This window comes from Siniperca chuatsi, linkage group LG7 (assembly GCF_020085105.1).
Source record: "Siniperca chuatsi isolate FFG_IHB_CAS linkage group LG7, ASM2008510v1, whole genome shotgun sequence".
Taxonomy (NCBI): domain Eukaryota; kingdom Metazoa; phylum Chordata; class Actinopteri; order Centrarchiformes; family Sinipercidae; genus Siniperca; species Siniperca chuatsi.
In genome coordinates, this window is record NC_058048.1 from 26,820,753 (window position 1) to 26,847,059 (window position 26,307).

The window sequence follows — 26,307 nt, forward strand, 5'->3', positions numbered from 1 at the left end:
GTGGTAACTTGACAAATACGTCCTGTATCATAAAACAAGCGGCTTCCATGCCCTCTAGTTGACAAACTGCAATACATTGAATATGTCAAGTCCTTTATGGTTGTGGACTCACTAATCCACAATGTCTGCTAACTGCTAATCATGAAAAAAACAACCCCTGGATTTTGGAGGATTCCTCTTCTTGTGCAAGGTCAAAATAGTTGTTCAACCTTTTCTTTGTACAACGGAACTGCTTGTCTCACATATTGCTGTATCCGTATCATTGTAATACGGCAAGGGCAAACGCACTGCCACTTATGAAAACATGCAAATAGACAAAACACAAGCAAATTAAGAAAAACATCTTCATCAATTTGCGCTGCAAATACGCAGAACAACAGAAGTGTTTCTTTTCACTAAAAAGTGCTGATCATGACTTGGACAGCTTGTTGTTGCCAGAGTTTTATTTTATACAGTCCATATTTATGATGGTCTGTGATTCATCCACGTTTATTTCTGACTTCTGCTGCTACTCTACTCTGCGCATGCGCTGAAAAGTGACCGCTGCAAGACCTTGCAGAGCAAAAAAGTGGAACTATCAGTAATTTTAATGATTTGTGAGGAGATTAAGTGTTTATGACAGATATTAACCTAGGAAACGCTATCTATGTGCACTTGGCCCCTCCAACGTTCATAACAAACGACAGTCCGTCTGTTATCACTGATGAAGCGGGGTATTATTTCTGATAAACAGCAGTTTTCCTGAAAAAAAAATTCAAATTCCTTCAAATTTACTAATTTAATTTTCAGTTTCAAAAATGCTTTACAAACTAGGTGGAGATGAGGTTATGTTTCTATATTTAGAAGGGGGTGTATTTAAAATAACGATTATTTACTTGTTTATTTATTTGTCATCCAGTGGTGACAGTGGCGAACTGCAACATTAAATTCGTCAGCAGCGTCAATGCAAACATGACAGCATACGGCTTCACTTCATGTGAATACTTTAATGGTCACCTTTAGAGATCGCAACTTAAGTTTTTTCAGTGATACATACTGACATATTAATTTCGTCAAGCCAACGTCAATGCAGCAATGCTAACACTTCCGGTGAATATTTTATATATAATATCCGGTGAAGCGATCAGAAATTATCATGAAACGATCATATTGATTGTCAAAGTTTGAGACTATAACTCCACATATTTTTCAGTGGGAGTAATACAGATACATATACTGATTAGTAGAATTATATAGAGGTATCAATAAGGGTACATTTCGTAAATGTATGTATTACATCCTTGTTCTTATGTCATCAGTAAGGGCCCCAAAAATGGCAAAACAGATTACGTCACTCTCCCGCGACACACTAATTTTCCACCGTGATAGCAGCGGCACGATGGAAGTGTGCGACTCTTCAAATGTTTCCTTGAGAGAGTTTGGTTGTGAACAGAGTTTACTGTCTCGACCTGACGGTTCAGCGTCCTTCGTCCAAGGTAACAACACATAGAAATGTGAGTCGGAGTCGGCCGTAAAAGGCAGCAAGAAGTCGGGCTGTTGTTAGCCTAGTTATAACGAACCGCGTCAGTCAAACCCGGTTTACCGGTAACCCATGTATAACCAATGATTATAATTGAGTTTCTGATTGCTGAAATTTCTTAGCCTGTCATTGCGTTTAAACACATCAAACAGTAAGCAGCAGCAACTGTTTTGGTTAAATTTTGTTGGCTTAAATATCTAATAGCTTGGTGGTGCTGCAGAAACTTAATGTGGCTGTCAAGTTTTTAGTTCGTGTCTGTGTGTAGGTTCTGCTCTGTTGCTCATTGAATTGATATAGTTTTGTTTGTCAGCAGTTTTACATCATATAACAGAATCGTATTAATCTAACTTTAAAAAAAGTGAACTTGATGGTGTGTTTCATAAAGTTGGAAGCAAGAAGATGCAGACATCTATCATGTTTGGTGGTGCTGCAGAAACTTAAGGTGGCCGTTAACAAGTTTTTAGTTCATAACTTGGGTAGAAATATAACACACTTTGTGATTGAAATGTCAAGCATAAATTGTTTGGGCTTTTACAACAATGTAACTGTCCTAAAAGGTGGTTTCCAGTTCATTATAACTAAAATATGTTGTCAAACTCTTGTCTGGAACAGAACTCCTGATACACAACCTTTTCTATCAGCCTTTGAGCTGTTTGCTCCTGTTTCGTGAGTCTGTACAGATTGAAAACCAATACATCCATGGTGAAAATTGAAAGCAGCAGTGATGTAACATTACCATCTTCCAAACACTCATCAGTGCATAATGTAGCACATAAACTTAAATCAAACCTTGGCTTTCAATGTTTAAGTCCCCTGTTTACAAAAACACGTGTGGCCTGAGCATCTGTTAGTACATTGCTCAGTGTCAGGCCCGTAGACTGTATGGTCAGGTCTATCATTCATTGTACAGTTTGGAATTTATACATCTAAAACTTTTGATCTCTGAATGCATCACTGTTGAGGAAGCAAAATAGCTGTGGCTAATTTAATGTGGTTAGGGAAGATTTTGTTTTGTATGATGGCCTCTGTCTGTAGTTGCTTTTTCTGTACACTTAAAAGTGAAAAGTTTCTTTCAACATTGGTCCTAAATTTCACACATGTACAGTGTAAGTGCCGGTTGGCCTCTGTCTCATTCTGTTTTAAATGATTTCACGTTACTCCTCTTATTGGGGCCGTCTGCAGCAGACACTTAAATGGTCACAGCGTCTATCCTTTTCTCCCTTGTAGTCTTCCTATTTATTTGTTATTGTCTGTATTCTGTTGTTTTTCAGTTAAAACATAATTTCCCCACCTGGATCAATAATGTGTTTTCTGTTGTTCTTTTGTTCTCATGTGAAGGAGACACAAGTGTGTTGGCCGGAGTGTACGGACCAGCTGAGGTCAAAGTCAGCAAGGAGATCTATGACCGGGCGACACTGGAGGTGTTGGTACAGCCCAAAGTGGGACTGCCAAGTAAGTGATATAAAAAGAAGAAAATGATTTCTCATTATGCAGCTTTATTTGATTTGTTTATTGGAAGTCTAATGCTGTTCCTGAATGTTGTTCTAATGCAATGTGGGCAGTTTAAATCTTATTGTATGGGTGATGGCATTTATTCTTTAAGCTTTCTAACACTTACTTTGTTAAAGAAGTACTTTTGAGTAGAGCTGGAAGATCTATTCATAGACAACAATGTGCTATAAAGTCACAAGATCCTCTTCATTTGCTGTAATGGTGTAAACATGAAATATTTAATTTTTTCAGGATACTGTAGTTACAATGCACTGTTGAAATTTGGACAAATTGTTATGCACTTTAGAAATAAATGTTTCCACAAGCTTCTTTAGGGGAAATTAGGAAATTTAAGGTGATCTTTAGGGTTTTAGGAGGCCTTTTGGGTCAATTTTACAGACTTGTCCACTTCTACTGTGCAAAAGCTGCCATACCACAACACACCACGAGGTGGAATAAGTGAGCCAGTTGGTTTCCAGTCTGAATCAAGTATGTATCCCAACATTTCCATATTTTCCAGGTGTAAGGGAGCGATCACAAGAGCAATGTGTGCGAGAAACCTGTGAGGCCTCTCTGCTCATGTCACTTCATCCTCGCTCCTCCCTCACTCTCATTCTTCAGGTGTTACATGATGATGGTTCAGTATCCTTCAGTGAAACTCTGCTGCATTGTGCTGTAAAGTTAATTTCAAATCTGCTGGTAGGGCATTGAAAAGGTGTCCTAATGGTGTTTCTTGGTGAGTGTTCTTCCTTACCTATTCCTCAGCTCTTGTCCTGCTCTTTGAATGCTGCCTGTATGGCTCTTATGGATGCAGGCCTGCCTATGAGTTGTCTGTTCTGTGGAGTGACCTGTGCCATCGACACGGACGGTCAAATCATCACAGACCCCACTGCAGCTCAGGAAAAGGTAAATCTGAGGCTCATGTGTTGTTTTGTGTAAAAAAAATAACCACCCCGAAGCACTTTGATATTGACAAGAACAGCAGCTGGTGTTGTTTGTTAAATGTCTTAAAGTCCTCAGGCGACAAAATAAGTAACACATACAATGTTAATGGATCAGCTGAGAGGAACACATTTTCTCATGTATGCACTCACTGGGGTGAGGGGCATGAGAAGAGGTGGATATATTTTACCGTTACATATCAGTAAAATCATCAGTTTCAGTTTCAAGGATGTTTAAAGGCCTTGGATTTGTTGAAAAAATCACCTTTATGAAATGTTTAAAAAACCTGATGATGAATATACTGTAAATCTGAAAAGCCTTAAGACAGATTTAATACACTAGCAGTCTGATACATTCTAGTAAATTTCATACGTTTAAGCCCTTCACCAGGTCAGTCTACTCCAAGTCCATTTCCTAGTGAAATGGGCTTTACGACTGTGCCTCACATCGTGCACTTTGTGCATGTTATACGCTATTCATCCTCCAGAATCATTCTGACTTTCAGTTAGAAAAAATGGATTTCACTCCATCTAAACCTTGTATAAAAAGTCAAACTGAAATCGATCCAGACGAGGCAGATTCAGGGAAAGTTGGTCACACACTATTAACAACCACAATTTCACTTGCATGCATTATAACAGAATATCTTGTGGAATGCAGTGAACATCATGAACATTTCACTTGGGGAAATTTCTTTGTATGACATTTTCAACAAGTCTTTTGTGCATCCCCAGAATATTTGCATGTCCCTTCAGTACAGTCAGCACGGCCGTAATTCTCACTGAATTTGTTAATTTGTTCTTGTCTGTTTCCACTCGCACCAGGAAAGTCGAGCTTTGATGACCTTTGCTATTGACAGTACAGACCGCAGAGTAATGATGTCGTTAACCAAAGGATCTTTTTCAGTTCATGAGGTCAGTAAATAAATGAGCAAATGTTTTTGTATTTTTCCAGAAACACTGCAACATTGTCCAGTTTAGGTTTGCGATCATCCCTAATGTGGGGTTTTTAGATTTGTTGCACATAGAGCGCAGCTGTGTTTGATTTCTTATGTTCTTCATCATATCTGTCATTATTGTGCGAGCTCTGTCAGTGATCTGCTTCAGGTCTGAAGATGATGAGATGCTTTTCGGACTATCTGTAGTGATATTACAGACATTTCGTATTTTGAGGATGATCTTTGATTTTTGTTTTTCTTCTTCTACAGCTGCAGCAGTGTATAGCAGTCAGTCAGAAAGCATCAGAGAAGATCTTCCAGTTCTACAGAGAGTCTGTCAGGCGGCGATACTCCAAAACCCTCTGATGAAGAAGCAGCTCTTTTTTTTTCTTGTCTTTTTTTAAACAATGTAACAAATACTGATGTTGTAATAAAATATGTAGCAGCCGCTTTGAGCTACCTTTGCTTTAGTTCAGTTGTAGTCGGCTGTACTGTGGGTGATTTTGGCGGGTGGTGGTGCAGGATTTACATTTGGACATTTGTGAGAAGACCCGATTGAACTGTCAGGCAGGGTGCAAAATAAAAAGAGGAAAGACGAATGTCAAACAAGTGCATTTATTGGGATTCATAGATTTTTCTTTCAGTCAAAGATGTGAACTGGGAAATAACTGAATATCTCTTGTACTAATAAGTCTCATTTGCCACAACCTTTGACCTTTATCGATTCACATGAGTTGTCAACTTCACCAGTAGTTATGTAAGTGATACAAAGTGAGACAAATCTGATCAGAGCCTGTCTCATGACAGCGAGATCAGTCAAGGCAATTCACATTAAATGCCCCCATATAAATCACTAATTGTGGTAACTCAGCTGTAACAACATAGGGGCATTTTTTCATTGACACAAATGTCCGGTGGAGACAGAGGATGGTTCAGGATTGTCAGAACTGTACGACACCGTGTGGACTTAGTGCAGCTGTATCACAGCACATCAGCAGTGATCGCTGACAAGGGTTAGACACTGAGATATCACAGGTGTGTCTACATATACACTTACAGTACTATTATCAGCTTAGTCTTGACACAACACCGGGTTTGCATAAAACATTTGATTTGAGATACTTGTAGTTCAACTGTGGACTATAAAAACTATACATCTAAATAGAAAATGTCAACTTTTGCCTTAGTCGTTTTTTAAAATATTTACTTGGGAGTTCTTCTTTGTTCACTGTTTTGTTAATGGCACATTTAAGCTCAAACCAATATGGCCAGAGTTGTTTTTTCTTTTATCAAAGCTGTTTTTGCAATAAATCAGGACCAAATGAAGGAAGTGGATGAAGCTTGGAGTAGGTTTGTGCACGACAAACTACAAACTCGCCATGCAGGTTGCTGTTGTGACCTAAATGGAGATTTTACTGACTCATGCGTCGTCACATGGCTGAGCGCTAGATGTCTCGATAGACTATTTTTTGCAACATTTTTTTTTACCCCTTTGCTCATCTGAACGAGTGTTACTGTGTTTGTTTGCTTAAGCCTGAGCAGCAACTTCATTTTCAAGTTTGACATACTGCAAGAAGCAAGTTCCTGAAGGATTTCAGTCCTCGTTTTGGAGGAGAAAATAGCAGAATCTATATTTGGGGAGCGTAGAGTAGCAGCCTGGTTGCTGCTATTAATGGAACAGCTCATGAAAGGAGCATCCGTAAGAGTTTCTATTGTATTTTTGGCACTTTTCCTTGCAAATCTGCACCCCTCTATGTCATCGTTTCCTAGCACTGTATATAGAAGCAGCTCCTTTATTTCTGAGTCTGAGTTTCACATCACGACCTTGCATTTCATATGAAAACTCCTGAAATCCTCGTTTATTTTTATTTTCTTATAGAATGGCACTATATGTATTTTTCATTTAGTTTTTTTTTTGTGTATTTCAACATAAAGATACTAACTCAACTTAGCATAAACAAAGCAGAATCAATCCTTTCTGCAGGTAAACAATGAGTGATGCTGAATGAAATCAGGATGGGATGAATGACGATGTGCAGTGTTTCCATGTGGGTCCCTCGCTGTGGCCAGAGGAGTAGCAAGAAATTCTGGGTTATTGCTTTTGGCTCCTCATATTAAAAAAAAAAAAAAGCCATCACCAGCTTTCCTCCCACAGGGCTGGCTCAGGCCCTCCCACAGTGAGGTCCATCAGGATTTAGCCGCTGCCACGTCCTTGCTGTGACCTTCTCATAAATCTGCAGACTCCATCGCCGTATACTGCCCTCCGCTGCCCTCCACTTGGCTCCTCCTGGGCAGACGAGGCCACATATCCCCTCTCTTCTCTTTCTGCTTCTCATTATTCATCCATTGTTATTGTGACAGCGATACCTACAGTGTTGTGATAACATCTGCATTTGATGTCACAGTTTTTTTGTTTTTACATGTGATGATGACTACAGCACAGATTTAAATGATGGCAGGTAACTTAAGTCCTCGGGTGACAAAACAAATCACATTTACAGACTGAATGTTCTATATAGAGTGATATTGTATAACTTCTTGTTGATTTTTCTTCACATGTGAGGAATGTCCTCTGAGTTGAATTATGTCCTAATCCAATTAGAAGTGATTATAATCTACACACCAGCTCCCCTGTTGTGTTCACAAACCGTTCTCTTGTCCGCTTTTCCAGCTTGGTGTAGATAAAACATGACTGCAGATTGGGTCGACAGACAAAGACCGTGATTTTTTACATTTACAGGTCAAATGTTGGCATGTGTTGATATTCATGAAATGTGTGAGAGGTCTGTTTTTTGTGTGTGTATGGTTGTGCAAGAGTTGCTTTTATGGTGGTTTTCCAGACAGGTAGGAAATCAATGCAGCGATGGCGCAGATGTACGTTATGATTCCAAACACAATGGAGAGCACTGAGAGCCACAGAGCCTGGCGAGACGCTGCGTTGGCCCCCTGAAAATCCCCCTGAGCTGATGCCTTGTTGGTCTGAGAAATGGAGGAGAGAGGAGAGTGAGATAAGGATTAGAGGGGGGGGGAAAAAAGAGGAGAGAAGGGCATTCGTCATCATTTGTCAACGTCCTCCCTGGCCTCCACTATCCTCTTCCACTCATTCCAATCACACGCTAAGCCCATATTATGTTCCATCTCTGAATCACACCCGGCGTTTGTGCCTCATTCATCACTTTTCTCCTCCTTCTTTCCTCTCCCCCTCTAGTCCTTGTCTTTGACTCTGACCCCTGTTTTAGGTAGCACTCAACAATATTGGAAATCTATCACCTTGGGGCTTCTTGTTATGACTCTAATTAAACCTTAATGAATGCCATCGATCTGATCAAAAGTGTTAATGGGATTTTTTTTTTTGCACTGCTGGAAGGATGCCTATATAAACTAGGGGCCTCTGGTGACTAGAGATAGAGGTGTTAGGGGATTTTACACATTGCCACTGGTAATAGTGACGGATGAGACAGTTTGTGTAGTGACGTTGTTCCCTTTTTCCTGCTCCATATTTCCACCAACTTTGTCTTAGACGAGATTGATCATCTCAGCTATCAAATTAACACCTAGAAAATACTTTCACGTGTGCTGTAGCTACAGTATCTCATCTCAGCTTTCTTTTTGTGAATTTATTGTAGTCAAGTAGCAGGGGGAGTAGTAATACACTGCTCTTATTTATTGGTATGATTGTTTGTTACTAACAGTATCTTTCCCATTATTCTGTTGTTTACATGAGTAGACAGGTGTATAGCTCAGTGGGCTCAAGCAATCATTTTGCAGTGTCACTAAATCAATTATTGAATGAGAAAAAAAATCTGATACACAAACTTGTTTCTGTTTTTTATTTGCTCTGATTATTCCCTTTGAAACACTGATTATAGTCTACAACCTGTCAACCTGAATAACCCTAACAAAGAAAAAACATTCTTTGTTGGAGCTGTTCACACCTCAAGGTATGCGTGTGATGGCAAGGTTGTGAACATCCAATTGTTTTATGAGTCATGACACTGATATAGATTTGATGACACATAATAAGAGTAGTCAGTGATTTGTGTTTTTTTAAAAACATCGTAATTAAGCTTCTATATGTCAGTCTGAATTATGGCACAAGAGACTGTTTCAGAGAATTGTGATTCTAAAATGATCTAAATGTATAAAACCATACTGCACATCCTTGTGCATTCCTACTTTCGATTGTTGAGCTCTGTGCTATTTCAAAGCTCATGTGGTATAATCCTGCAAATCTAGGTGTAATCCCTTCCTGTCTAAACTCTAAGACACTGGACCTGTTGGTAGTCTACACACACTGCAGAGGGTAGGAAATCACCCTTGGTTGTGAAGTACAGTGCCAGGTTGTATCTTGTCAACTCAGGAGTGAGCGTGTGTGTATGTGTGTACCTTCTGTGAAAGGTAGAAGGCTGCGATGCCCAGGGGCCAGAAGCAGCAGAGCATGGAGAAAAAGGCCAGACCCAGGTAGTCCTGAGGGATCATCAGAGGGAAGTTGCTCTCGCTGTCTGTATCACTGAAGTCATCAATGGATGAGTCCTGGGATTCAAACAGAGTGCACTTAGGTTGAGTTCATGTTGAAGGGTCTGGTACCCAAATTACAAAGAAAACCTCTAATGGTAATGGTGTTCATGCAGATAGTTTTGGTTTTGTTTGCCCAGGTTCTGAGATATCTGTCTTTGAGATTCCTGCCTCCACACCAATGCAATGGAGATGAATTTAATTGAATTTCCCAGCAAGTGAAAATTACATTTCAAACATTGAACAGCAACATCTCTCCATAAAAACTGTCCCCATTACTCTGGATAATCCGTAGAACACACTGTGAACTGTTTTCATAGGGACTATTTCTTTGATTCAAAGTAGTTCCGCTGAAAACTCTTATCCAGAGTGACTAGGACATTGTTTCTGTAAAGACACATATATGTCATTTTTAAATGCAGTGTATAGTACTACAGTGTGTTTTTCTACTTACTTTTGTTAGTTTTATCGAGGTGGTGGCAGACATCTTAAAACCTGGGTAAGCAAAACCGAAACTATGTGCTAGCTAGATACCACTATAAGCATAAGTGAGAATATGTTTTTTGTAATTTGAGCGAAGGGACCCTTTAGACTCAAAGCGTAGTCATTCATTCAAGTGAGTTTATGATAATGTTGAGTATTATTCATCAAGTTGCACTAAACATACAAAGATAATATGCTCTAACACAAAGTCGTTGTTTTCTGGAAGCATTAAATATGTGCTTTTTTTTAATACGTTGTGGTCATGTCCTCCACAACAACTGTAAAACTTTGCTGGTGCCTGTAAGATAATGTGACTGAATGGGGTTAGTCTGGATGTGCACTAGCTCTGCTGACCGCAGGCGATTCATGACTCATGTATCTTTTTGAAACAGCTGCATATTCAATCTGACTTGCTCTCTCACTCCGACCCTGTCATATTACTCTTTGTTTTATTTTATGCGTGAAATAATTGTGCATTTTCCAAAGATGCTCCTGTAACATTTGAGCAAATGCTTCATACACCAGCGCCCTTTTAAAAAAAAAGCTTTTCTTTCTCTGCTTTTAAATATTAAAGAAGATCAGACGGGGGTAAATCAGGGTATATTATTACACACAGTGCTTTAAAGATTAGTTCAATTACATTTTTTAAATACTCACTGATGTTTGGATTGATTTGTCCTGTCTGGAATTATTCTCATATATCAGCAGTGATATGCATTTTTTGTTGACGGACACTCCTGAGGTCATCTCTCCTGCTCTGGCATTATATAGTATTGATCAATTCCACAGTGAAAATTCATGCATGAAGCAATAAAGGAGTTTTGGGGGCCAGTTTGGGTTCTTTAACTAAGTGTTTGAAGTGAAACAAAGGAGAAGGAGATGTTGTGTTGTGCCTCTTTCAGGTCACTGCAAGGTTTTATTCCCACGGGCCTGTGCCTTTGCAGCGCTGCACTGCTGCCAGCATTCAGAATGAGCTTGAAATAAATGTTACTTCGTGTGCTGTTCTTTTGTCCTTGTGGATCAAACTCCTAACCTAAACTTTGCGGCAGCAAACTGCTCTTGATTTTAATGGTGTGTGGTACTACTGTGTGTTTGTCCACTTGCTTGTGTTCTTAATCAAAGTAATAACTGTAAAACGGCCTTCAGCCTTTTAGTTCACAGTGGGTAATTGGACCTTTTCATTTAACCTTGCTGAGAGACTTTTCATAACAATTTAAACAACCAGCAGCTACTTATTTGTGACATTTACAAGCATATACATTCTCATGTTGACTCCCAAAACATCACATGACCACTGTAAGAGTCTTAAAGCTAATTTACATTTCACTCCAGGGTGGGCTTTGCTCAGTGATCTATGAAATACAACTGGCATCCTCCATCGCTACTGTAGTGTCATTACCTGCACCGCAGCAGGAGAGGAGCTTTATGTAATCTGGCTTTTTGACAGTAAGCATTCAATTGCTGCCTACCCTGAAATGCATTGCTCATATGTCTATTTTAAGTTCCTTTTTGGTTCCCAGAATATGTACTGAGAATATGAGAGTCTCTCTTGCTTTTAATGCAAAACTCCTCCGAGCAACAAAGAGGATGCGGTAGAAATTAGATGATCAGATGTTATGATTATTTACAGAAAATGAATCTGCAGCTATTTTGATAATCGATTCATCGTTGGGGTGAATTGCCCCTTTAAGGTTTAGACTGTTAGTTGGACAAAACAAGACATTTAAAGACGTCCCCTTGGACATTACACTGGGACTTTTTCACTATTTTCGAACGCTTAATAGACAAGAATATTAATCGATTAATCGAGAAAAAAATCATTAGCTTCAGCCCTGTTTATGTGTTACCGGTCTTTCTTTTGAGCATTTTCAGAAAGGAATGAGTTGCACTGCTTTCCTATAACTATCATTATTGTGTTTTAAATTACTGCTTGATTTTACAATTTGGAATTCAAATACACCAACTCAGTTGTCAGTACACGAGAAAAAACGTTCTCATCATCATGTCAGTGGGATGTCTTACGTCAGAGTCAGGAAGCAAGTCATCCTCATCATCCATGCTGTAGGACACACTGTGGAAGTCCTGCGTCTCGGCCAGCAGCTTACTCTCCAATGTGGAGCCGGGCCGAATGTCCACAAAGGTGGTCTCCAGGTAGTCTTTGCTGAGCAGGGAGTCAGCGTGGCCCCAGATGGGGGCCGGTGGGTAAAAGGACTCCAGAGTGCAAGGTAAGGAGCAAGGGTCCAGTAACTGCTGCTGCTGAAGCTCAGGTGGATGTCCACAATAGCTCCTCCATGCTAAAGGAGGGTAGGCCCTGTCCTCCTCACACTTAACCAAGATGCCTTTGAACAGCCCGCCAGGGGCCTGTCCAGTCCCGGGCCCCGGACCCGGCCCTGATTCCCGGTTGGTATTGGGGCTTTCTCCCAGAAGAGGGTGCTCCAGCTCATCTAGATTCTCCATCCCTCTCTTTTAATACCAACCACACAAGAGGCCACCACATCAACAACCAAATGTAATACACAAATCTGTCTGCAGAGTGTCTCCCTGAAGAGTGTCCGATGGGTTTCAGTGATAATCCATCTTTAATCCTATTTTTTAATCTTATTATAGGCCTTGGTCCAGAGGCCAACAACACATGTCAGGTTTATGAGTGAAATATCCTTAATGTGCCAGTGGTAGCCTTCTCCTGTGTGCTATGGGATGTGCTGAAGTTGCGTAGGGGGATTCAAGATCCTCTTTTCCTCACATGTCATAAGCTATTTGTTTCAGGGCTTGATGGCTCAGGGTTTGCCCCATGTCTTCCATTTCACATGATTAAGTGTGTCATTGTTCATGAATATGCTAATGGGGGCTACTTTCTCTCTCACACAATATGGAAATGTCAATTCTGATGATGGAGGACCTTGATTAGCCCCAGACAGGCTAATGAAAACACTGGGCAATGGAATTTCAGTGTGATTTGCCCTCAGGAGCTCGTGGAAAATGTCTCTTGCAATAAAATCTGAAGTCTTAATATAAGCACAGTGTCATGGTATTAGTGTGAAAGCTTTGGATGTCAGTCTTTCCCTTCAACTGTTCTGGATGGAAATGGGCAATGACTTGTGAGTAGTATTATTGCAGGAGTCTTCAAATGACTGGACTGACACACAGTGGGGTCTTTTGAAGCTTGAATATGCACAACCTCCAGCAGCAGTCAAACTAGTGGTGCAATGAATGGATTGGGGCCATATTTGAGGGCAGTTAATCTGTTAAAGCAATGAGGCTCCAGAAATAGAATCCTATGGTGCACATCCGCAGGACAGCCGGCCTGCCAACATGCCTGTTCCTCTGCTGTTGCAGCAGGAAGCGATAATGAAGAAATCAAAGTCCTCCGGTGTTGATTTATGGCTGTGGGTTCGCTACTTGCCACGACAGTGCTCCTTTGGAACGTGTATTTTTAATGTACCCCGTCCATCTTAAGAGGGTTTCACTCAGGACAGATGGGGAGTCGGGCAGCTCTCTATCCAGTTGTCAGATGAGGACGAGGAGGTCTGTTAAGAGGAGAACAAGGTCACACAAAATATTTAGACTTTACAGCTTTACTCCAAATCTCTGCACACAGCATCCAGTTACTGAGGTTTACGTGCTACCAAGGCTCCAGTTTTTCCTTACACACACTGTTCGGGCTACATGCCTAAACCTAACCCCTACCTCAAATTCACATCACACACAAGACATCAGCGTACGCTCTAATGAAATGTCTGTCCATTCAGTCCACACCAACCGCAACCTTCGTCACAGCATCACTGTCCTTTCAGCCAGCACAGCTCCTGAGGTGCTGACAGGACAGTGGCCGGACAAATTGTCTTTAACAGGCTGAGTAATATCAGAAATAGAAAGAAAATGGCATTGTGTTTATTTATTGACTCATTTATTCTATTTCTGCCACCTACCATAGCTTGAAATTCCCAAAGTGAAGCCGGGAATCTCACTGTGAAACTGTGAGCCTTGATCGATCTCTACAGATATAGTTAATAATTTCACAACATATACAGTAGCAGATTAGTGTGATTTGAAAGGCTGCCTATGGCAATTACGCTGCCCTAAGTGCACTCGCTGGGGGTTGCGCCTTGATGCACGTCTTGATGTACGTCTCTCAGATTGTTACACTTCTTAAAATGGAAGTGTATTCTCAGAAAATGCAGCAGAAACTGTTCAGAAAACGCTGTGTGTGTGATTCGCTCTTTACACTAACATTAACCTAAGCATAATACTAATCGTAGCCTTAAATAAAGTATCAACCCTAAAATAAATGGCTAACCTTGCATGGACCAGCTTTTTGTCCCCAGTGGGAAGGTGAGTCCCCACAATATGGGGATGTGAACAAACTCACTACAACATGATTCATACAAGTAAAAACAGGTGGACATGGACATTATGTGATCTAACATCACTATATGATGAATTAAGACTATCAAGACTATTTAGAATTAAGACTAATCTGAAAGAGGTTTAAGACTTGTTTTTCCTACATCAGCTACCTTGATTTAAAATCTCGAAACTCTTTCTCCCCCAGGCACTGGAGTCCACATGCTCGCTGCACACCAAAAGCAGACTGGGACTCTGGTGATATATCATTTTTAAAAGAAGAAAATAAAAGAGAAATACTGTTTAATAGTCTGGAGAAATGAACTCCCTGGATTATATCTGATGTTACAAGTCTTGGTGTTATCCTAGATTTAGATCCCACATTAACAAGGTGACGAAAACACAATTTTTCCACCTTAGAAACACATCTAAAGCACGACCATTTATAAATCAAAAAGATGCTGAAAAACTGATTCATGCCTCTATTTCAAGCCGACTCGCCGACTGTAATGCACTTTTTACTGGCCTCCCAAAAAAACAAAAAAAACCCCACAAAAAACAAACAAACACTGAGAGACTTCAGCTGATTCAAAACTCTGCAGCTCGGCTATTAACCAGAACCAAGAGAGAGCACATTAGTCCAGTTTTAGCTGCTCTGCACTGGCTTCTTGTAACATTTAGAATTGATTTTAAAGTTTTAAGGCTTATATACAAAGCCCTTAATAGGCTAGGCTACATTGCGATCATCTTCTGCTGGTTTATTGGAGGTTCCCAGCAACAGCTGAAAGAAAATCGGGGATGCAGCCTTTGTCAATTACGCCCCAAAGCTGTGGAACACACTACCTAAAGATATCGGGGAAGCCAGCTCGCTAAATATTTAAAAATTTAGAAAGTTAAAAACATTTCTCTTCACTTCAGCCTTTAATGATCTATGACTTTCCTGATACAGGCCGGAAGCTCTTTTTGCACTTTGCTTCGCACTTATGCACTGCTGCACTGCTTTTAAAATGCTGTTTTTTACTTGATTTTATGCATTCTATGTATTCTATTTTTTGACTTTATTATTATTATTAATCAGTGGGTGTTATTTTCCATGTTATTTTCCATTAATTATGTTATTCTATCTGTTTTTATGTTCATTCTATGTCTTTTTTCATGTGAAGCACTCGTGCATGTCATTTCTTTGTTGTAAAGCACTTTCAGCTACATTTTTTGTATGACAGTTGGTATACAAATAAAGTTTATTATTATTATTATTTTTACATGAATTAATTAATGTGAATGCTACACTGATCTACCACTGATTGAAATTAAAGGTATCCAAATCCCACAACCTGATGTATTCATTCACTGAAAAGCAACTTTTTACAATTCAATGCAACCCTTCAAAATACATTATATATATGGCAGAAAAACAAAATAGTCATTGCTCACACAGACACCTTTATTAAAGCATTCACAAATATTATAAAAATATCTTTAACTTTAAAATCCATCAGAGGACTGAGGGTCTCTACGTTTGTTTTGTAGTTCATCCCAGCAGTAAGGTTCATAGTACAAGAATACAAGGTATGAAATAATAAGGTACAGTGTAGTAAAGTAGTTACCAGTGTTAGCGTACCTGAGGTGTGGCAGCTGCCTGGCACACAGCCGGTGTGTTTCAGAAGAAGGCCTGTCCCTTGGTGTTTAAGAAAACTGCTAACTCAGCACTATATCTCTGATGGATACACATGCATTAAGCTCAAGGCAGACAGTGACACTGGACATGGGACACACTGTAACTCTATACATTCTTAGTTACTGCAGTGCTGCAAAATGGCCTGAGTATTAATAATGCCCCAAACGCAAGACTCTGGTATACTATAGTTGTATCCAAGGTACAATTTACAGCTTTTTAAACTGACAGATGATGTTTTATAATGGAAAGTGTACCCTGAACACACATATTTGTTTCCTGTCAGTAACAGCCAAATAGGTATTTCCTCTTATGTTTAAAGTGCAAAATAAAACGTGTATAAAAAGTGCTTATGGTCAATGGAATGCAGTTGCTGATTTGTGTAAGTGAAATAGTGAGAGTCCACGCTAGGCAGGCTAAGTTTGGGCCGCCATCCACACTAAGCTGGCCATTTTCTTACTTGAAAAGCGTACTTTTGATGAAATATGAGCCACAAGTTATTTTCATTTTATCGTTTATTTTACAGGGGCGGTGTACATTGATCAACAAATTAAAAGCACCTGTAGATGAGTGAATGAGTTAGCTGAACAGGATAACTTTAATCCAGTGTCCCTGGCCAGATGTTAAAATGGCACCCTAAAAATAGAATAAAACAACATATCACTGTTTTAAACTTGTTCACAACATAAAAATATGTCAATGAGAACAACTAAATGGTGAATTCAGCTGTTTTAAGATACAGTAAGTTACAGAGAGCCAGAGCAGACAAAAAGGAGGTTTAGCCAGCTGAGACTCAGCAGAATAATCAGATTGTCTGTCCCACTCCTTGGCTGTAATGCACTTTTTTGTGTTTGCAGACTGAAATAGAATGAAGAAGAACAGATTTTGCTGTTTTCCCACTGTTCAGGCATTTTAGTGTTGATAGAGATCTTTATAAAAATGACATATCCTAGTGTGAATACATGTCATGTTAGCATGTAAATCATGTTTTCAAATTTAGCCAGCTCAGTTTAAACCTATATGTGTTAGCAACGTTGACCTATCCATGGTGTTCCCTGCCTCTCACCTAATGCATGCTGGGATAGGCTCCAGCCCCCAACGACCCAGCACTGGATAAGCCGCTTAGAAAATGGATGGATGGTTGGACATATGCACCTGATTGCCCCATAACATGGAAGTGATAAGTGACTTTAAACATTACCTAATGGTGTCAAAGGATGAAGTTAAACTAAAATACGACTGGCTTCATATATTCCAAACTGAGAGTATCTAAAATTAGCACATAACTGAGTGGTGGAGAAATGCTACAGTGAGCTGACAAGTGAGAAGAGATGAAAAAAGTCTCTGTGTTGTGTGCTAAGGGTTTTTTCATTCCAGGTAGAATAAGAAAGTGTCATTTCAACAAACTACATAATATCTCATCAGTAAGTATTCATTCTGCAAAGCAGAGTGCTTCATATGCTTGATATCAATTCAATTACTCGTTGTTGCACGCTTCACTGCACAGCACAGGAAAAAAGCTGGAATAATTAGGTGTCTTTGGGCTGGCGTGCTGCTGAGGGCTGCATTCTGCTCTGCGCACTGATGCTGCTTCGCCGTGCAAACCCCCTCTGCTCCCCTCCTCTTCACCCACACCTTTATGGAGGGCTAGTGCCTCTCATACTGAACAAGCTGAGTGATCGTTCAACACACTGACGTCAGCGACAGCTCTGAGCAAACTGCCTCCCCCTCATAACACACACACATTTGTGTTCACTCACACACTAATATTTGTAGCACTTCCCTCTCTCTTTTGCCCCCTCCCAATCGCTGCAGCTTCATTCCAGGAGAGATTGCACTCAGCTTTATTACCCCCCCTCCCCCCTCCCCCCCGCACCTCTGCCCATCCACCATAAAAAGACTTCTGTCAGCTGTATTATAAGCCTGCCTCCTTTTCTGATTCTGCAACGCTCATAAAACATCCAGTCAGGTAGAGGGAAGGGTGCAAGGACGCCACTGCAAATCACCACCAACACTTTTACAAGAGCTCCTCTTCTCTCTCTCCCTCCCTATCTCTCTCTCCTTTTTAGTCTGGTGCTTTGCCATACACATACACAACCACACATCCACTCAGCTCCCTCCGTTACTTCTACCCCTCTTCTTTTGCTTTTGATCTGGCTCCTTCCCTTTTTCATAATCCAGCCAATACTTTTGGCTAAGCCACTATACAAAACTTAAAACTTGTCTTTCTTGGTACAATTTCTACTTGCTGCAAGAAAAGAAAGCGTGTTTTTAAGACATGGAAATATGCAACCAGAGTGAAATCTGTCTTTAAATCCCTGTCGCAAAAGCAGAGAACTGTTGCCGTTGACTCTTATATAGATTTTCAGCAACTATGCAGTCTTTTTGACACACACTGACCCTCTGTCTCTCAGCATACACACACACACACACACACACACACACACACACACACACACACACACACACACACACACACACACTCATGCACAGAGCTGGATGTAATTGCTGTAGTATTTCAGCTGATACAGTGTGAGGAGATGCAGATACAGAACACACTCGTAGAAAAGAAATGGCATATTGGCTCTAGGAAATTGGAGCTGTAAACGTCTGTAGGCTCTAATGAAAAGAAGCCTGACATCTTGAAGAACAGTGATGTCAGGCTGATAAGATCAGAGCAGGCTTCGAGACATGCCAAGCAAAAATCTGAAAACCCAAGTGGTGGTTAAATGGCCCTATTGATTTCATTTCCAAACCCTTTTCTCACTTTCTCTCTCTCTCTCTCTCTCTCTCTCTCTCTCTCTCTCTCTCTCTCTTCTTGATCTGTGTGGAGTGACTGACAAGAGCAGAGAGGAAACTGAACAGAAAAGATAAGCAAAAAACAGGCGGCGATGTAGAGCATGTTGCACAGCTCGTGAAGCCCAAAGTAACATCATGTTCCTATGGAAACACATTCACCATGGAGTGCTCACTGCAGGATAAATGAAGCCTGGGCTAATTTGCCATTTCAGTGCTGTTCCTCTGCTCGGCTTGATAATAACTGGATGGGATAATTCCAGCATAGCCGTGCCTTCCAGTAAGGATGTGTTACTGTCACATTAGACTGCAAAGGATGGATAATTTCCACAGAATTACTCTATAATAACAAATGAGCACAGTCACGCCGGGCACTGGGTTTACTTGAACCCCCCTGTGCAGAATGTGTGTATGACAGCGTGAGCTCATTAATCAGTCCACGGTATGTCCCGCTTTAACGCCCCCCGGGCCATTTCCTTTCCTTCACATAACTACACATACACTCACAAACACACGTTGTCCTTTGCAGCCTTGCATGATCTTGCCCTTTCAGACACACACATGGTAAAGAAACCCTTTGAAGCCCTCAATGCCCTGCCTCCTACATGCTCACATACATCAGACATGATACACAAACACACACACACACACACACACACACACTCTCTGCTCGCACAGCTGGTGCTTGTGTGCAATGAGGCCCAAAGATTGAGAAGCTAGCCATCTGCAATATGTTGCAAATGGCTCCAGCATCTCTGCAGAGTGTGTTGTATGTTGTACTCAATGTTCTGTTATGTGCATCTGTGAGCATCATGGGACACACTGTACAGAGACTGGCTATATCTCACAATTTTTTGTTGTTTGTGTAGTCGTGTGTGTGTATGTATGTGTGTACATGTGTTACTTGTGCTTCAGTGTCTTCTACAGCTGCTGCAGCTCAGTTCGCTATATTCTTCAGGGTTTACGGGTGTATGGATGTGTACTGGTTGTATGTGGATGTTACTGTGTACAAAACATTTGATCATGCAAGATAAGGTTGCTTAAATGTTTGCTTACACACTTGCACATTCCCAACATACAACACACTCTATACCAACACAGAAGCCATTTGTACATACTTCAAATTGGCAATAATTTCTTAACTTAAAGGAAAATTCTTTTTTTTTTTTAAACTATGGTTTTATTTTGAAATATTTGGCCACCATTTCTGTTGGTCAAGTCACAAATTTGCAACAAAGTGCAACACAGATGATCAGTCAGATTTTGAACAAACCTCGAGTTTCAACATGTTATCTTATGAAAATGGGAACCAAACGCAACAATCAGTTTAAGTAATAATTTAGTTAACATAAGTAATTTTTGTTGTCACTTTCAACACGCTGTTATAAAGCTCTGCCCAGAGTTGCCATAACTAAATGATGGCCAAAACTATAAAAATATGTCCTGACTTGTAAAAAACATGTTTTAGTGGCTGACGACATGTAGAGTACACATTTTTGTACAGCCAGCATAAAATAATATGGAAGTGTGGTATTTGTGGAATTATTTTACTCCAAAGAAACTCCAAACATTTGAATTCACAAGAATTCAGTTTCTAAATTGTAGTTTTGACTTGGGTGGAAATGACAGTTAAACCATCAACTCTTCATAAAAGCCCCTAATGAAAATAGTGGCTAACACCAGCCTGTTATTGTTTAAATATATGCAATTCTCTAGATGCCGGTCTTTGGAGGAAATTCACTTCAACATTTGCACTTTAGATGGTTATGAAATCGAAAGAGTGTCCTCATACAAGTACCTCGGGATGTTTATTTATGAAAAGCTGTCTTTCAAAATGCATGTGGATGAGGTAGCTAAAAAGTTAAGAATGAAACTCGGGTTCTTTTTTAGGAATATATCATGTTTTTCCAGTGAAAATAGAAAAGTGTTAGTACAGTCTACCTTCCTGTCAGTACTTGACTATGGTGACACTCTCTATATGCACGCTGCCTTTACAACCTTGAAACAACTTGATACTGTTAACCATCATTTTAGAACGCATCGTTGTAAGCGTTATCAGGCAGTGGGTTGACCGTCCCTGGCCTTTAATTATTATGCACCTAGAGTTTGGAATAAGTTTCAAGAGACCACTAAGTTGAATGCCCTAGTCCCCTTGGGCAAATTCAAAGATTTGTTAAGTCATTTTGATACCACTTTGTCTTTTAACTTGTATGTGTTATTACTGTTTTATGTGTTAGAGTTAGTTTAAAAAAAAAACTATGTGTGATATGCCTATTGTTGTTTAATGTTTTTTATTGCATTTTATTTTTAAATTCTTTTTTATCTTATTGTTTGTGATTTTAATATGATTGTATGTATGATATTTAACCAGGGCACCATTGAAAATGAGTTTCGTTTAACTGTAGTAATTTATTATTGGTAAAGCCTGTGCAAATCTATGTGAGCATTGACATGAACCACCACAATGCCTAACAGAGGCTTAACAGGCACAAAACAAAGGCTGCAGATGTGTTTCCATCAGCCGTATTGCTGTGTAATGACCTGTATGTGCCTGCATGTGTTTATCTGTGTGTGTGTGTGTGTGTGTGTGTGTGTGTGTGCGAGAGGGTTTGTGTACTAGTAATCTTGGTGACAGAAATCTGTTCACACATATTGTGGGGCTTCACCTTCAATCTGGGGACAAAAAGCTAGTCCACACAAGGTAAACCACTAAAGTTTTAGGGTTGTTAGGTGACGTTCGTGGTGAGGATTTTATTTAGGTATGTAACACGTTATGATTAAGGTCTAGGTAAGCCTTTAGGGAACAAATATGAATCAATGGAATGTCTTCACAAGTAATCAAAACAAGTGTGTGTTGAGGTAATTAGCCTCTCACAGATCTTTACATGAGCGATGATATATCATCATCATCACAGAGGGAGGACATATTTCTTGGCCTCTAATTGACAATGACCTACACACACACACACACACACACACACACACACACTAACAGAGCACAGTCAGGTTAAGAGTGGAGAAAAGACCTGCTCTTAATTAGGAATGCTGTCAAGCAAAACACTCTGCGGGTCTTTTGAAAGCACTTAGACTCCAAAGCAGCATACCCTGATACACATTTTACATTTCACACTTAAATACGTGATCTTCCAAATCAGATTCTGGCAGAAGGCTGAAAGACTTTCAGATTTTCTACCTGAACAAAAGATGAAAATGTGTTGTGTCAGGTTGTCATGATGTTTCAGGAATGCTGCATGAGCGTGTTATGGTTTTATATTACTGCACACCAGGCTCGTCGTACAGCAGTATACAAACATGAACAATGGAGCAGAGCTGAGTGTGTTTGTAAAGGGGGGTTGCTCTGCTGCTGTTGGGGTTCTACTACAAAGCAGCATATCCTCTATGTACATCTTCATAAAAATACACACATACAAAAAAGCTTTGAGAAAATTAATTTTCAGTTTGATTAATTATGAAAACTGAAGAGCTCTCACTCCTGCAGTGTAGGTGATCAGTTTGGTCCTCCTTCATCTTCATCTTCATCAGAAACATAATCATAATTAATAAATCATCTTTCTCAAATATTAGTCCTGAATCAATAATTGAAAGGTTTCATGTCAGAACAGAGATCCACTTAAAACAATGACAAATTACTGCTGACATGAAAGTCAAATTTGAATGTGCATTTTCTGAAGAAAATGCGTGTGATTGCTGCTGAAAGATTTAAAGGTCCAGTGTGTAACATTTAGGAGGAACTATTGGCAGAAATAGAATATAATATTTATACGTATGTTTTCATTAGTGTATAACCACCTCAAAATAAGAATCATTGTGTTTTCATTACCTTAGAATAAGCCATTTTTTTATCTACATAGGGAGCGGGTCCCCTTCCAAGGAGGTCGCCATGTTGTACAGCCATGTTTCTACAGTAGCCCAGAACAGACAAACCAAACACTGGCTCTAGATAGGGCCGTAAGCGGTTTTCGCGGCCACCATAGTTTCTCCTACATGCTTGGAAGAGGAAGGTGAGGCGAGCGGTATTCAAATGGTTGCAAACTGCAATTTCACAGCTAGATGCCACTGAATCCTACACCTTTAATACGCTGAACAAGTTAGAAGTGAAAGCAAGTGTGAAAAATGTATTTAGGAGCTTAATAAATGGCCCCATGGTGGCGCTATTGGTAACATGTTGCAATATGTAGAGCACTTCCCCAAAGGGGAACCTTTGTACCAAAAATGTTTTGTCAGCACCTCACAGTTCATAAATTATTAGCCAAAACTGCCTAGCATTAAGGTCAGGGTTACCTTACCCTACCCTGGTGGAGCCATTGGTACAAAGAGCACTTCCCCATGGGGTACCTGCGTACCAGGTATTATTACTTTAGCATGTATATGAGATATTGATGATTTTATGCTCTTTCCCATAGACTGCTGTTCAAAAAACTATAAGAGATCAAAACGTTCAATAATAGCAACACTTTCCAAATTGTGCTTAACATGTTAGAACTGGAAGCATGTTTCTAGCTGTAAGTAGGCTATTTTAGAATAGTAGGCCGTCAAAAAAACATAAGACTAGAATTGAGCGAAGATTAGCTCGCAACAATTGCATCAATTAATAAAGTTATTATGGTACAAACCTTTTACTGGTGAAACAGTAATACAGGTTATAAGTAGTTATTTTATGTAGGTAACAGCAATGCTTTCACATTTAATAAAGGCTATTTTTAGATATATTTTTAATTTATAACTCGTCATAAAGATTATCAAATGCAGTTTCACAAAGGGGGGAGTGGGGGTGGGGTGATGGTAGCTATGTAACGTTATAGCAATAAAATGTTATAGTCAGCATAAACATTATAATTCGGGGTTTTCTTTTGTTCTTACCCAAAGTAACACAGCTCACGGTTTCCTATCTGTTCGTTAAAATATTTTCTCACCTCGGATCCGTCCTGCTCCGTCCTGTCCTGCCCTCGGGATGAGTCCTCCGCAAACCAAACCATCCACAGAACTGAATGCTGTCACACACTGATCCACTGATTTGTTTGGTTTTAGCGTGTGCATGTGCAGTAGGTGTGTGTGTGTATTCGTGTATGTGAAGAGACGAACGGATTGTGTGTATCCTGCACGTGTTTGTGTGAAAGAGGGGATGTGAGCATTGAGTTACAGAGCGTGAGTCAAACTTGTCGGCACCCCTCAGTCGAGCGGTGCTGATGCGGCTGTGAATGCATGCAGATGCACCTATTTCACATGTGCAACCTGGCAGCAGTAATGTGCATGCTTTGTCAAAGACTCCCTTTCCCCCTGCACAGCATCTTCTCTGGCATCCTACTCGGCTCGCTCTCTCCTTCTCAAAGAAAGGAGAAGGTCTGTCATTAATCCTTGTTGCGGTTGCAGTGCATCTTACACGGTGTCAACTTTCTTCTGCCACTCTCAGCTTTTCTCTGACTTTCCAAATACAGCTCTCCTCCTCTCCTCTCTTTCTCCCCCCACCTCTGTCTCCCTCTCCTTTTAGCCTTTCCTCAGCTCTGCCTCATTACGGTGGAAATACCGGGTCCTAAAGCCTGCTGTGCATGGGGGTGTGTGTGTTATATTTCAACTACTCTGAGGTCCTCTTAAGGATAGAAAGAAAAACACACAAACACACGCAAAGTGAGGACATTTTGCCTTTTCTTACTTCTTTGGGAGGATTAGTAGGGTCAGGACTTGATTTTGGGTTGGAATTAGGATTAGGGCAGGGGGGGTTAAGGTTAGCCTAGCAACACAAATGTGTGTGTTTATTGGGATGCCAGTGGATCTTGGGATTCTGGACAAGCTGCGAATGTAATTTCCGCAATGTGCAGCAAGGTGCAAGTATGAGATGAAAATCTCATTGATGCTGCTGCATGAGGCAAACACAAAAATGGACAGAGGCATCAATCAAAACAGAGAGGTGGGGGGAACACAAACTGAAGGAGGTGGGAAAAAGGGGGGGGTTGGTAAAATGCAGTGGCTCTGTGTGTGTATGTGCTATACCAGAGTGGAGGCAGTGAGATGCCCCCCAGCACGGATGACTCCACTTTGTGTCAGCCCTTTCATGTCCGCTTCACCCTATGACCCACTTTAGCTGGCCGGGCCAGCCCACATTAAGATCTCCAGTCAGAAATAGACTCAAGATGCAAAAACAATCATCCCTGCTTCATGCTCATTTTGCCTCTTTCAGGGGAGGGTACGGGATAAAGCTCAGGCATTGCTGGACACCAGCAATCAATGAAATCCACAGGGCTTACGCTGAGTATTTAATGAGTTGCACTGCTCTTAGCTAGAATCCCCCTCCCCCAGAAACGGTTTAACCTTTCGGCTGTTTTTTGTTTTGGTTTTTGTTGTTCTTGTTGTTTGGTTCTGTCCAGCCGGTCAGCACAGCAGCAAAGCTGCCTATCTGATGCTCCATTTGTCTTTGGCTGTCAGAGTGACAAGAGGCCTCTCAGTCCATCATGAAGCAGGGATCAATACACTCTCCTTAGTGTGAGCACATCCTCCCCCCATCACTCTATTTTCTGTCTCTTTATGTTCGTCCGCCTTCCTTCTCCCTCCTCCCTCCTCCTCCCTCCATCTCTCTCTCACTCACTCCATGAACCCCCCATCTTTCTCCATCTTCATCTCTGTGTTTTACTTATTAGCTGAAGCATGCAGAGATGAGGGCACTAATGATATTGCATAGGGTGAGACAACGTATGGCTTTGTTCATGTCAGGCCGATATTGATCTCACTGTACATAAGCAATGTTGTCTACCTCTGATATGATCAAGGTTTGACCACAAATACACAAAACAACCTCACAAGTATGTAATACAAGTTGCAAGACTTGAAATTGGCGCTACATAAATAAAACTGAATATAGATACCAGTGACTTAATTTCAAAGATATCTGCATCAGCCCTCTCTGCAATCACATGCTATCGGTTTATGTAGCAGAAAGATTCAAGTTTTAATAAGTTTCACAATTTTACTTGTGTCAGCCAATGATACCACAAATGTTTATGTGCATAGAAGTGCAGCTACTGTAGAATTCTGGGGCCCCTGAATGAATAATGACCTACAAAAAACAAAACAGTCAGCATATTCACATCTTCTCCAAATTCAAGTTCACCAATCCAGTATGTATGTGACCGTCTCATAACCAACTGAGCCATAACTCTAGCCTCATTTCACAAATATTACTGGAATTCTTGACTTCTTCAGGCCCAACTACGTGTGTGTGTTTGTGTCTGATGTTGAAGGACGTGTCACTAGGTGAGAATAAGACTCTTATCTCCTTGCCTGTCTATCATTTTCTACAAGCCAATTTGAGAATAATGAGCTAACCAGGGATTGAGACAACTTCTAGGTCAAAAGGCAATGACCACCTTGCAATGAGATGACAGACAGTCACACGCAGCAGCACATCTACACAAACAGCAGGGTTTTCAGCAAAAGCAGTGTTAGCAGACTTGAAATTAAGTTCAATTACAACATTCTTGATGAGATGAAAAAAGCTGCAGGCAAATAGAGCAAGGCTTGATATTTTAAGTAAGCTTATTTTTTCCTTTAGGAGCGCTATGACTGCAACATCTCTACATGAATGGCCACCTC

The 26,307-nt window shown here is 40.4% G+C and overlaps 2 protein-coding genes across 2 annotated transcripts; one reads left to right on the forward strand and one right to left on the reverse strand.

The window, feature by feature from the left end:
* Positions 1-1,318: 1,318 nt before the first annotated feature.
* On the forward strand, positions 1,319-5,495 carry exosc5 (exosome component 5). Its single transcript, XM_044202745.1, has 6 exons — positions 1,319-1,475; positions 2,858-2,971; positions 3,531-3,652; positions 3,776-3,916; positions 4,777-4,866; positions 5,160-5,495. The coding sequence occupies exons 1-6, from the start codon at positions 1,379-1,381 to the stop codon at positions 5,253-5,255; spliced, it is 660 nt and encodes a 219-aa protein (XP_044058680.1). The 5' UTR covers positions 1,319-1,378; the 3' UTR covers positions 5,256-5,495.
* tmem91 (transmembrane protein 91) lies at positions 5,491-24,194 on the reverse strand. Its single transcript, XM_044202746.1, has 4 exons — positions 23,637-24,194; positions 11,910-13,414; positions 9,276-9,422; positions 5,491-7,868 (listed from the first exon to the last, which is right to left on the reverse strand). The coding sequence occupies exons 2-4, from the start codon at positions 12,342-12,344 to the stop codon at positions 7,713-7,715; spliced, it is 738 nt and encodes a 245-aa protein (XP_044058681.1). The 5' UTR covers positions 12,345-13,414; positions 23,637-24,194; the 3' UTR covers positions 5,491-7,712.
* Positions 24,195-26,307: the final 2,113 nt, after the last annotated feature.